At 36.1% G+C, this 13,721-nt stretch overlaps 1 protein-coding gene across 1 annotated transcript; it reads right to left on the bottom strand.

Moving 5' to 3' along the window:
- Positions 1 to 8,176: 8,176 nt before the first annotated feature.
- On the bottom strand, positions 8,177 to 9,273 carry LOC149257714 (uncharacterized). Its single transcript, XM_089370120.1, has one exon. The coding sequence runs from the start codon at positions 9,188 to 9,190 to the stop codon at positions 8,540 to 8,542; it is 651 nt and encodes a 216-aa protein (XP_089226246.1). The 5' UTR covers positions 9,191 to 9,273; the 3' UTR covers positions 8,177 to 8,539.
- Positions 9,274 to 13,721: the final 4,448 nt, after the last annotated feature.

The raw sequence follows: 13,721 nt of genomic DNA, 5'->3' as shown, positions 1-13,721 counted from the left end.
AATAAAACAAAGTTGAAACAATTAAGACCCTAGGTCTATTACAACATTTATCCATTCCAAGCCAATGTTGAGAGGAGGTTTCAATGGATTTTATCATAGGTTTACCCAAGTCCTAAAGAAAGAGTGTCATCATGGTGGTAGTTGACAAACTTACCAAGTATGCAAACTTTTGTGCATTATCACATCCATTTAAAGCCAGTACAGTTTCTAATGCATTTATGGAAACAATTCAAAGGCTACATGGAAACCCAAAGATTATTGTAAGCGACAGTGATCCCATTTTCACTGGAAATTTTTAGACAGAATTATTTTCTTGTCTCTGTACTCAGTTAGCTCATAGCTCATCTTATCATCCTTAATCTGATGGGCAAACCTAGAGAGTAAACAAATTTCTGGAAGGATATCTTCGTTGCTTTGTATGTGATAAACATACATAATAGGTCAAATGGTTGCCTCTAGCTGAATGGTGGTATAACACTTCCTTCCATACTGCAGCAAAAATGACCCCATTTATGGCACTTTATGGATATCATCCACCATCCATCACATCATACTTAAGAGAAAATTATAAGGTTCAAGCAGTGGAACATCACATCAAGAATCAACAACAAGTTCTCCAACTCTTAAAGGATAACCTCACGTTGGCTCAAAATAGAATGAAATAGTAGGCAAATGAACATCGCAACAAAAGAAGTTTTGATGTAGGTGACTGGGTATTCCTATGGCTACAACCATATAAACAAATGTCCCTCAAGCAAGCTAAGAAGGATAATAAATTATCACCAAAGTATTATGGTCCGTGCAAGGTCTTGCAAAAGATTGGTACTATGGCATACAAATTGGAGCTTCCTGCAGCTTCTTGAGTGCACCCACTTTTCCATGTTTCATGTTTAAAGAAGGTTATAGGCGACAAGCTCCCAGTTCAAACAATATTGCCAGAACTTGACGAGGAAGGAAAAATTATATTGGAACCGGAAGCAGTCACAGAAACAAGAACTCGACAGCTACGAAATCATTCAATTTCGAAGTATCTCATTAAGTGGAAGAACTTATCCGTTGAAGATTCCACATGGGAGGATGCAAATTTTATACAGAAGCATCCAAAACTACTCAAGTGTTGAGGACAACACTTTTTTGAAGGACAGGGGCATGTTAGGTGCCTATAATACTGGTGATATCCCCATAATTATTGTTGTTGTATCTCTTATTATTATTTTTGTGCCCCTATTTTCCCCATATTGTTATTATTGTTCCCCATAGAATCCCTCTATTTTTATTTTTGTGCCCTTATATTATTATTGTTGGGTCGGCTTGGTTATATTGTGACCCCTTAGACTCCTATATATAGAAAGGAGGTTTTGTCATTTGAATCATCTAAGAATTGTTCATTTGTGTAATTTAAAGGAGGTTTCCCCCTCGAAGAGGCTTATTTCTAAGGCGTTGATGTATCTTTTCTATATTTTTGTGACCTGGTTTCATAACAGAAGATGGTGCTCCCACATTCTCTCTCGCATCCTCCAACAATCTGTCAGCTTCTCTTGTGCACTTCCGTCCATCTCTGGAAGACTATGCTTGAGTGGATGTCTCCACTCTTGGAACCTCTGCATGTGGCTGCTTTGCATCAGTCTGAGGCTCCTCCTCCTTTGGAACCAATAGTTCCTCCATAGCCTTTAGTTTGAGCTCCTTCTCAAGGGAAACTCACATGGCCTTCTGCTCATCAAACATGAGATCTCTACGAACCACTGTCCTTCGACTAGTAGGAAAGTACACCTGATAGTTATGAGGTGTATAAGTGTACCCCACAAATATCCCCAACTCTGTTATCGGCTCAAGCTTCCTCTGTGTATCCTTTCTCACATGGCAATATACCGATGAGCTAAAGATCCTAAAGCGACCAACATTTGGTCTCTTACCAAAGAAAGCTTCCTTTGGTGTCTTCATCCTAAGTATGCAACGTGGGCTTCTACTTTGCATATAGACCGTTGTGTTGTATGCCTCAACCACAAGTGAAGTGGTGGGCCTCGGTCATGCAGCATTGCCTGTGCTGCCCCTACAATAGTTCTGTTGTTCCTCTCGGCCACCCCATTCTGCTGTGTGTTATGAGGTGCCGTCAACTCTCATTTAATTCCTTCTACTACACGGAAGTACTTAAATTCTTGAGAGACATATTCTCCACCGTTGTCGCTTCTCAAGGCCTTGATCTTCTTCCCTGATTCTTTCTCGACCAAAGATTTCAACTCACAGAACTTTGTGAAAGTTTGGTCCATATTCTGCATGAAATAAATCCAGCATTTACGAGAATGGTCATCAATGAAAATCACATAATACATTTTCTTCATTGTGGATGTCGTTGAGAATGGTCCATAAAAATCAGTATGAACTTGCTCTAAGATAGCCTCTGCTCGACTGTCTCGATCATGAAAGGAAGACTTGGTGTACTTTCCCAAGGTACAACCTTTGCATGTGTCAACTTGCTCAAGTTTACCTTTGGGAAGTCTTGTAGATATCTACTACATTATCTTCAAAGCACAATGATGCAAATGGCCCAACTGCCTATGCCACAACTCACCAATGTCTTGGATTTGCACCAATTCTGCTTTCGTACTCAATGCTGCACAATCATCTACCTCTAATTTATAGAGATTCTTCACCCGAATCCCTATCCTCTTTGTCTGACCCATGGCTATGTGTCTTAGGAATGCCTTTCCTTTACTAAAGACAACATCGTATCCTTTGTCCTCCAACATCGCGACCGATTACCAAGTTCTTCTTAAGTCCAGGCACATACATCACATCTTTCAAGGTGAGAGGAGTTCCATGCTCCCTAGGAAAAGCAACTGTGCCCACTCCTGAAACACTATACCTCCCGTCGTCACCCATCTCCATGCGAATCTTGAGGTCTTTCTCCTCCAAGGCACTGAATAAATTTTTATCACTGGTCATATGGAATGAGGCTCCACTATCAAGATACCAGACACAACCCATCATCGATGACACCATGCATGCGATGAGGGTAAAGTCCATTTGGAACTGAGAGGCTAATGCCTCACCTTCCGATCCTTCTAAGGATCCCTTCTTGGACTTCTTTGATGGGAAATTAGTCGCATAATGTCCAATCTTGTGAAAATTAAAGCATCTTACTTTAGACATTTCACCCTTCTCCCCTCCATGAGAAGAATTTGATTTGAAATGTGAATCCTTCCCCTTCTCATTCCTTGCCTTACTTGCTAAGACCAGATTTTCTTCATCATCATTCTTGGATGAAGAACCATCTCGTGTGCTCCTCCTGATCTCCTCCTACATAAGATCCGACAACAGTCATTCCCAATCCAACAGATTCTCCTTTCCATTCATAGAGTCTTGGTAGCTATTCCAACTCTTTGGAAGGCCAAGGAGAGCGAGGCTCACCGTATCATCATTGGCAGTAGATATTCCCACACTGCCAAGCTCATCTCTGCAAGTGGTGAGCTTTTTTAGATATGTGGAAATAGTATCGCCCTTCTCCATCTTGATTCTTCGAAGCTTATGCTTGAGCACCAATTTTCTCTGGTCACTACTGTTCTAGTAGAGGTCCTTCAAAGTCTTCCACATTGAAAATGGAGTATCCTTCCCATGGAGACTCGAGACAATATGGTCTCAAACTCCCTCAAGGATGATTCGTCTTGCCTTCACCACACACTTCTTCCACTCAACCAACTCTTGTGCATTAGTTGAAGTTGGCTTTGGGAATTCTTGATTAATGTATTCCTTCAAGTCATTGTCTTCTAATACAACCTCCATTCTATCTTTCCATGCTATGTAATTCGAGCTACCTTCCAACGCATACTCGAGTCTCAATCCATAAAACACCATTGGCCAACCTTGAAGTATGATATGAATTCCATTTGCACCTGCAACCCCAAACTTCAAACTTCGAATTCTCTTCTTAGTATATTGTTCACAGCTCCGATAGCATGTAGAAAAATTGTCATAGGTTAACCCGATAATGCAATATAAATCAAAGCAGAATACTATAACCTACTTCTACTATCAATTTGCAAAAGCTTAAACATCGAGTTGAACAATATAACCAGAAGAAGAAGAATCAATGGCACAATACACATGAAAATACGTTGGGGAAAGCCTCAGGTAAAAACCCTACACTATTGTATTATCATACATGGTGGAAATACATAGGAATTATACAAAGCCTTAGCTCTCATAGCTAGCCAACTATCTATACAATCCTCACAGATGCTCACAGGCAATCTTGGCTTCTCTTGAGCCATCCTCTCTTCCCTCCAAGCTCCTATTTCCTTGCGTTGTTCCTTCTGGATGATTAGCCTATTACCAAGTGGAGAAACAAACCTTCAAAACTGCGCAATCCTCAAGGATGAATCCTTGACTTCATGCATGAGTTTTCTTCATGAAAAACACATGCAACTGATAGCACATTGTCCTTGAACATTAATCTCAACTGGATCTTTCTCAAAATAGACATGCATGAGTTTCTGATGAGGGAATATTCAGTTAACTGGTGTAGCACTAGTTGAGTGCATTAATGCATCAACTGACTGTTAACTCACTATTAGTTCCTCAAACAGTTTGGAACTAATTTAATTGGACTTACAACTCAAATATAACTCAATCTTACCTCCTTAATTTAAGGGATAACTCTTGCATGACTTCAGAAAGACTTCTAACTTGAATTTCTCCAACTAATTAGTTTAAAATAAATTAGTTAGTTATTTCCATGTAGCTATTAAGACTAAATTCGATTTTAATTCACAATTTAATTTAAGGACAAATTAAATTGGAATATTCTTGTTTCCATATTTCAACACATTACCATATTATTATTATTCATGAAACCCTATCAATTGAAAGGTGGACTAGGGAGTTTTTTCTTCCCCTTCAGGATTGGAAGCACCTAATAGGGTCAACCTTTAGTCACCCCTACTTAGGGAGAGAACACCTTTGCAAGAATGTGGTCCTAATTTTGGAAAAAAATCCTTATTTTAAGTATTAAATTAGCTTTAACATTCAAGTTTGGTTCACTTAGATGCATTACTAATTTAATGACTAGTTGTTTTCACTAGAATCCATGTTTCTCTTATTAGGTGATTCAGCAACCTAGGGCTTGGTCACCCAATCCATAGGTACCTAGGCCCTTTAGAGGATACAATGGCTCAATCAAGTGAAGCATTGAGGGTCTGAAGCCTTCTAGCAACATTATTAGATTACACATATCCCACGGCACCTCTAGCACCCAAGACATTGGTTGACTTTGACCCATATGTCAGGAATTCTTTAGGATGACACCAACGGACCCAACATGCCCCTAGGTTGCCCTTGACACAATTTTATGGGAAGGAGTTGATTCATATAGCCTAGATGAGGGTGGTCTCACACTTAGAGACTAGGGAAGGCTTGTTACACTAGAGGAAGCCCCGATGTTGGAGAGAGGGAGGTATTGTTTGACATATAGAGACCCATGAGAAACACTTTATGGAACCTGAGATGGATATTGGGACACCATAGAAGGAACTGAGGTGAATTTCAAGGCCAACCCTCAAATCATGGAATTACAAGCATCTAAACCTTCCTGGGTACCTCATCACCCTTAAACATGGAATTTGGAGCATTTATGATGGATGGTGTTAACACTAGAAAGGCTACAACTCACACATGTGAAAAAATTTCGGCCTATTTTAGTAAAACAAATCAGTTGGCTTGTAATCCAAGATTATTTTACCATAAAACTTGTTTTAGGGGTTTTATAGGAAGAATTATTAGTCCTAATCCTCATATCAATAGAGGACAAGCCTACTTCATTTTATCATCATAACTCGTGACTATTTTCGGCCTTTTAAGATATTTTCAACCTAGCTTGTATCTTGTGGAGATGTGATTTACTGTGTATTTTGCTATTGGAGCTATTTCTCTAGACTTGAAGATGTCATTTTGGAGCAACAAAGTCTTGTTCATGCATTCTATCTTGTAAGTCTACCGTGGATTTGATAAATCTTTTATTCTTATTTCTAATGTATGGAAGGCTTAATTATCTAGGATTTATATTGTGTTAGTTATTGTTAAAAATCATTCTATGAATTCTAGATGATAGTATTACATGCATTACTCACTTATACAATGTGAATGACAATCACATTGGTGAATCTTTCAACTATCTCTTCCAATCGACTTTTCTCCCCCACAAAAGTGATACCTAGGGTTTTGAACTCTAGGGTTTCATTATTCTCTTACTTCTTACAAATATTTAGAAAAAATTTCACTTGCATAGAGTCGATCACCAAAGGACTAAGCACTGGCCTTGGTCACTTTGTTGGTCATCCAAAAAACTCACACTCAAATCTTTTTCTTTTCACTAAAATTTGATTTCAGCCCCTTATTGATGGGAATCTCAACTAAGGTTGAAGTTGTTGGCCTTTGGTAGTATTAAGGAAAGGGTGATTTCCTCCAAATCAACTCCTTTAGTGGTTAATTCATCCATATTAGGGCTAAAGTCTCTTACTCTAGGTAGATATTTCCCTAAAAAAGCGCTAGTTTGCCCTAGCTTCAACATGGGGTTTCTTGAAGGCTTATTGTTCCATAGTTTGAAGGTATACATTATTTGGAAGCCTTTTTTTGGCCTTCTGATTATAGGTGAAGCATTTTGTCTTACTATTTCTCAAGCCCTAGATCACATTGTGCCCTAATTACACATATTGGAGGAATCAAATTGGCTTATTGTGCTTGTTAAGCCTTTTTCTTAAGTAGTGTTTTCCTCCATAAGCATGTCTTGTCACCTTAACCCTTGTACTTAACATATTTATCCAAGTGACCTACTAAAGGGAAGCCTCCCTACTAGTGGTTGTGGTGATAGTGAGCCACACCTCATATTGTTGTCCTTTAGTCTATTTCTTTCCTTGTGAGCTTCCCCACACAAAACCCGATACATTTTAGAGAAACATGACATATAAATAAAATAAGATTTATGATTAGAAACATTATAGTAAATGATATATATCAATGTCTAATTTAATAAATTCATAATGCCAAACCTTAAACAACCATTATTCCATACCATGGAAAATGCAAAACCAAATCACATAGAAAAAGACATTTTATGGTTTCCTTTTATCACAAGTACAAAATATCAAAAAGATGTTACAAAAAGTTGATGGGTGTGTATCTCGTTCTTAACTGAAATTACAATTCAATTATTTATATTTTCTTTTCTATGTATTACTACTCACTTTCATCCTTCTTACAGTTACATCTTGTATTCATATGATTGGTCTCATTTATCTTCAAACTCAAATGTGAGCACATTCATTTAGTTTTTATTAATATAATTAAACAAATTAAATTAATATTTATCATATAATTATTTTTTATTCTCAAAATAATTTACCGCCCCAATTTCCATGGTTTCTTCAAAAACTTATGAATAGTTTCTAAAGTATCTAAATTTATTATGGTTTGAATCAAAACTATAAAAGATTTTGATTAATACATTTTATATAAAAATTATTTTATTTATCTGAATAGATAAAAGGAAATAAATATTTCTTCTTTTAATAATGAATTTGACCATATAGATTTCTCTCATTATTCATGTGTTTTGCTATTTGATCAATAATCTAGAGAAGCAAATGCAACATGTACACTAATCACCAATTAATAAAATTTGCTCATATGCTATTTGATCAATAATCTAAAGAGGCAAGTGCAACATGTACACTAATCACCGATAAATAAAATAACAATTAATACAAAGACAATTGATTGGAAAACATAGTCTTGGCTGTGATCTTAGAAACTCCCACTATACCATCAAATCCCCAATTTTCAAATATGATCAATTACACTATTAAAAAAAACCATAAATTAAAAAATCCCCAATTTTCAAATATGATCAAATACACTATTAAAAAAACCATAAATTAAACTAGCTCTTAAAACTTTTTCAATTTGATATTTGAATGTGAGAGGAGAAGGATATTCGTTTCTTTTTCCATTCCAAATGGTTTTCTTTTAGATCCATTCGCGATATAGATTTCAATTTTAGTTACACAAAATATGTGCAATTTTCACTATTCTCCGGTTAATTGGAAATCAAAATTTAAACATTTATTTTATTCATGCCCTTTGCAACAAGTAAAATCATAATCCAGACATAGCTCCCAATGGTTAATTGGAAATCAAAATTCAAACATTTATTTTATTCATGCCCTTTGCAACAAGTAAAATCATAATCCAGACATACCTCCCAATTTCCTTCTTTCAGTTTTGCATACATAATACATAAGGGAGATTAAAGATGGAATACATAATACATAAGGGAGATTAAGGATGGAATTAAAATACTCACTCACGGTTTTCACACCTTCCTAACCAGAAAAATCTTAGACAAAATTTTAAACCATATTTAACGAGCAAATCACCCCCCTAATAATTGCCCGTCAAATTCCATCGCTCGGGCTTCGGCTAAAATTGCTGGAATTTTACCCTTTTAGATATTTATCCTATTCTTACCTATTTCAAGCAAACAATCCCTTCAACTCCGTTCCGACGTCCATCCCGCCCTGCCGCCACTGTTTCCTCCCTTGCACGTGTGTGCCATGTTACCTACGGCCGATCCTTTCTCTGAATTGCAAACGAAGGAGAGGGGGAAGTTCAGCAGAGCCCGAGATCCACGGAGTCTGTAGGCAGCGCGGTCATATGCGTGAGCGGCCTCTTCGGCGGTGTTGAAAGTTCCAAGCCAAACCCGACCACCCTTCGTGACGGGATCTCTGATTTCTGCTGTGAATTTTCCCCACCGCCGCCGCCTCACTCCTCTGTAATTCATGGCACTTATCTGTCTCCTCATTCCATTCTCCCGCTCCCGCGGTTGTTGCTTTACCTGAAACGCCTCTGCTCCTTTCATAACTGAGCATCTTGGAGAAGAGGAAGAATCGTTCTGTTGTGTAAATTCATTCTCATTCTCTTGGCATGAGACCCCGGTCACTGTGGGATTGGCTTGGGTATCATGATCATGATCATCAGTATTAATATAACCGCCACTCTCAACAGCAGTGGGGGTGAAGAACAACGGCGAAGTTCCCTCAATATCAATATCAATATCGTCCTCCACTTCCAGCAAATGGTGACGAATCAACTCCAACATATCCATGTTCATGCCGGTGCCCACCCCTCCTGCAACGACCATCAAAATCTCTGGTGAATCACAATAATACTCTCATACAGATAGTTTGATTTCTATATACTCGCAGCCAGTAGTATTGACAATAATACTCTGATACAGATAGATTGATTTCTATATACTCGCAGGCAGGATTATAAAGAAAACATTTTCATTTTTGAATTGTCGCAGCCAGCAGTATTGACTATTGAATACATTGCCTGCTGCCAATGCGCAGTTTCGTGAGCACGTTGCATTCTACCAATCCACAGCTGATTTTGTCATATTCTCATTGATATGTCATATTCTCATTGATAGATTCTTCGCAATATTCCTGAGTGAAATAATTCACATTGTTATGGCTAATTTAAGTTCTAGAGATTTAATGGACATAAGTCTTCACGTATATCTTTATTTTTATTATTAATATAAAATTTTGAAATCTGATAAATATAAACTAAATTAATAGTTTGATTTTGCTATTATGAAAGCAGTTTTGGATATATTTATTCTTTTGAATTTACCATTATCAAAGCAATTTTGGATATATTTAAATTAAATTAATAATTGGACTTTGTTAATATCAAAAAAGTTATATATATATATATATATATATATATATATATATATATATATAGATATATTTATTTATTTATTTTTGTTATTATTAAAGCAATTTTATATATATTTATTTTTATGGCAGATTTTGGCCTAAATGCAACCTTATTTCAAAATATTTCCTCGATTCTAAAATATTTTCTATTCTACAGTTAGATAAGTTTAACAAATATTCCAAAATCTGCCATGAATTTACTGTCCGATACCACAGCTTGTATTCTCACATATTCATGTAAAATATAACATGGGGACATGGTAAAATAATATCGGGCAATTTAAGGCATTCGTACGCTGAAATATCAAACATTGAAATCGTATACAGAGCACGATTAATCCAATTTAATCTTTATATTCCTACCTCGTACGATTAATCCAATTTAATCTTATATTCCTACGTCTTCTTAAAATTTCTGGTTAGAGTTGCAACGTAAACAACCTACTCTACGCAACAGTCACAATTTGAATGGAATTATTATCAACGCTTTTGTCTTTTTAATAGCGTTCAAGGTTTTCGATTTGTCGTGATTCTGTGCTTAGTTCAAGGTTTTCTATTTGTCGTGATTCTGGTGCTTAGTGCCCACGGAAAGCCTCCACGGAATACAAACAAATAAATAAGGCCGCAAATTTAAAATAATGTACTCTTTTAGGACCTTATGGCAAAGTGTGCTGATGTTAATATCCCTTGGAATTTTGGGATGCTTAAAATATGGAATATAGAATATTTGGTTTGTGTGGATATTTTATATTTTATTTTGTTTAAGGTAATCTTAGCCTTTATGTGTGAAAAGCGCCAGTTTACATGGCGTTTCTTAAAGGCTTATTGCTTCAACATGGAGTTTTTTAAGGGCTTATTGTTTTATGGTTTGAATATATATATTATTTGGAAGCTTTTTTTGGCCTTGGCGAGTCATTTTGCCTTACTATTTCTCAAGCCTAGATCAGATTACACATATTGGAGGAATCAAATTGGTTTATTGTGCTTGTTAGGCCTTGTTCTTAAGTAGTGTTATCCTCCATGAGCCTCTCTTATCACCTTACCCCTTGTACTTAGCATATTTGTCCAAGTGACCTACTAAAGGGAAGCCTCCCTACTAGTGAAAGTCCAAAAAAGAGCAGAAGGTAGTGGTTGTGGTGACAATGAGCCACACCTCATATTGTTGTCCTTTATTCTATTTCTTTTCTTGTGAGCTTCCCCTCACAAAATCTTATACATTTTGGAGCAACATGACATATAAAGAAAATAAGATTTATGATTAGAAACATTATAATAAATGATATATATCCATGTCTAATTTAATAAGTTAAGAATGCCAAACTTTAAACAACCATTACTCCATACCATGGAAAACCCAAAACCAAATATGGTTTCATTTTATCACTCAAAAAAAATATCAAAAAAATGTTAAAAAAAGTTGATGGGTTCATATATGGTTCTTAGCTAAAATTGCAATTCAATTATTTATGTTTTCTTTTCTATGTATTTCTACTTTCATCCCTCTTTCACTTACATCTTGTATTCATATAATTAGCCTCATTTATATTCAAACTCAAATATGAGCCCATTCATTTAGTTTTTATTAATATAATTAAACAAATTAAATTAATTCATATAATTAATTTTTATTTTCAAAATAATTAACCAAATACAAAATATGGTTGCCCCCTATTCCATGGTTTCTTCAAAAAGTTATGAATAGTGTCTAGAGTATCTAAATTCATTATGATTTGAATAAAAATTATAAGAGATTTTGATTAATACATTTTATATAAAAATTAATTTATTTATCTGAACACATAAAAGGAAATAAATATTTCTTCTTTGAACAATGAATTTGACCATGATGGATCTCTCATTGTTTATGTATTTTTCTATTTGACCAATAATCTAGAGAGGCAAGTGCATCATGTACACTAATCATAAGTAAATAAAATTGATAAAACTTGTGAATCGAGATTACATTATTAATCAAATGCAATTACATATATACAAGAAGTGTTGTTTCAAGATAGGTAGGCTATCTTGGACACACAATCTGTTGGTTGAGGGAATATCTCAACCACACACCAATGTAGGAAATAGATCCTAACTACTAGGAACATACTCCTTTACTTAATAAAAATCACAACTAGAGACAAGTAGGAGTTACATTTTCCAACACTCCCCCTTAATAACTACTTGTCTTGATATGAGATTGCGAGTCTACATCTAGTCCAATCTGGTAATCACACATTGTACCTTGTTCATTCAATTCTAGGTGTCCATATAAAGGAACAACCATCTACCAAAATGCATGGGTTCCCAACCGCAGTCTACTAGGAAGTCCTTCACATACATGGTTCAACCACCTCTTAATGAACTTTCTTTGACTTGGTCCATTATGCTATGAGATATTTTACATCTCTCAATTCCCCCTTTAATTGAAGACTCAATTCTCCGATTACATATAAAGCTTAGATACGAGTAGCTTAGATACGAGTACACCTGCCACCTTCGTACCTACCCAGTGGTTGATTCCACAACTTGTTGTCACTAGGGAACACATAACAAAGGGGTATGCATGCCTCTCTAGGTCTTACAATCATATGCCCTTTTAATATACTCCAAGCTTAAGAAGATACTAGGTACATAAAACATTTTAGGGACCACAACTATCCAAAAAAACAAAATATGAAATGTAGATTTGCTATGATTACAATGTGTGACTCACACTTTATCACAATCATGAGTCTATTCTACAAACTCAAACAAACTACTCAAGCAAATTTAATTTGAGTATCCATCATCCTTTAATCACTTATGTTGGATATACCACACCATTCATATGCTGGACTACTTTCCCACTTGAATATCATAGGCTTTGTACTTCTAGTCTTTGGCATTTTCATTTTTATTTTTTAAGATCTTGGTCTCCATGTTTTATCTGTTATCAGTTAGAGTCATGAATTCTAACAAAACTTCAATCTCAATATATATATACAAATTTCCTAGAGTAATTTGGCTTTACACATACCAAAAAAAATACAATACGAAATAATATAAGCAATCCTCAACGAACCTCAATCAATGATTCACCATCCGCCAATTTAATTCGTAAAACCAGTCAAAGTCTCTCCATCATCGGCTCTACAACCTCAATGCAAGTTGTCTAACAAAGCCTTCACCAGCGTCTAACTCATCTGAATCCTTATTGTCTTATCCAGACTTTCTTCTTGTGCTGCCTTGACAGACCTCTAAAACAGGTTCCATCTGAATCGTGAATTCAATTTTCCACTTTGACGGATCTACAGCTAATCAACGATCCATTCAAATCGGATCTGAAACATTGATTGCCAGGGAAATATTACCTAACGCACTATTGCAACCACTACATCGTTGTTTAATATCTCCATTTGGATTTAGGTTCTATTCTCCAATCCCCCATTTCCATATTGATATGGTATGCCTTGCTTCTTGCAGATCTGCCCAAGAAGCCCTCCAATCAAGGAATTTCGCCCATAGATCAAGAAATTCCAGGTAGGTTTCTGAATAAAGCCTTTGTAGGGTTCTAGCCTACAATTCTCCGAGATGACGTTTGGCAAGAGAGATGCCATGTCAACCAGATCACAGACTTCTGTATACCTCTCAAATCCAGCCATTGCGATGTCAATTTGATTTAAAATAAATGGAAGATATTTAGAGAGGTTTCCAACGGCTATGTTTCCAAGTGCATAAGAAGCGGCTGACTTTATTTCTTCAAAAGGAGATTGGAAAGACTCAATCACAATTCCTTCTATATTTGCATGCTGGCTTAGATCTTTCCCCAATTTCACCAAGACATAGCAGAACAAGGTGTTGTCGAGCCGAATTGGAGCCACTACTGTCTCTCAGAATGTTCATCAGCATTTCCACAGTGGATGCACATTTCTGATCTCCTGCAGCAAGGCAAAGAACTGCCACACA

The sequence above is a fragment of the Pinus tabuliformis genome, chromosome 6, assembly GCF_031772625.1.
Source record: "Pinus tabuliformis cultivar Carrire ecotype Pingquan chromosome 6, CPIR1, whole genome shotgun sequence".
NCBI classification, from domain to species: Eukaryota; Viridiplantae; Streptophyta; class Pinopsida; order Pinales; family Pinaceae; genus Pinus; species Pinus tabuliformis.
Note: the sequence above shows the minus strand (reverse complement) of the source record. Positions and strands in the feature narration are given on the sequence as shown.

Coding starts and splice junctions, on each gene's coding strand:
- LOC149257714 (XM_089370120.1), bottom strand. CDS start 9,190: ATGGTCGTTGCAGGAGGGGTGGGCACCGGCATGAACATGGATATGTTG.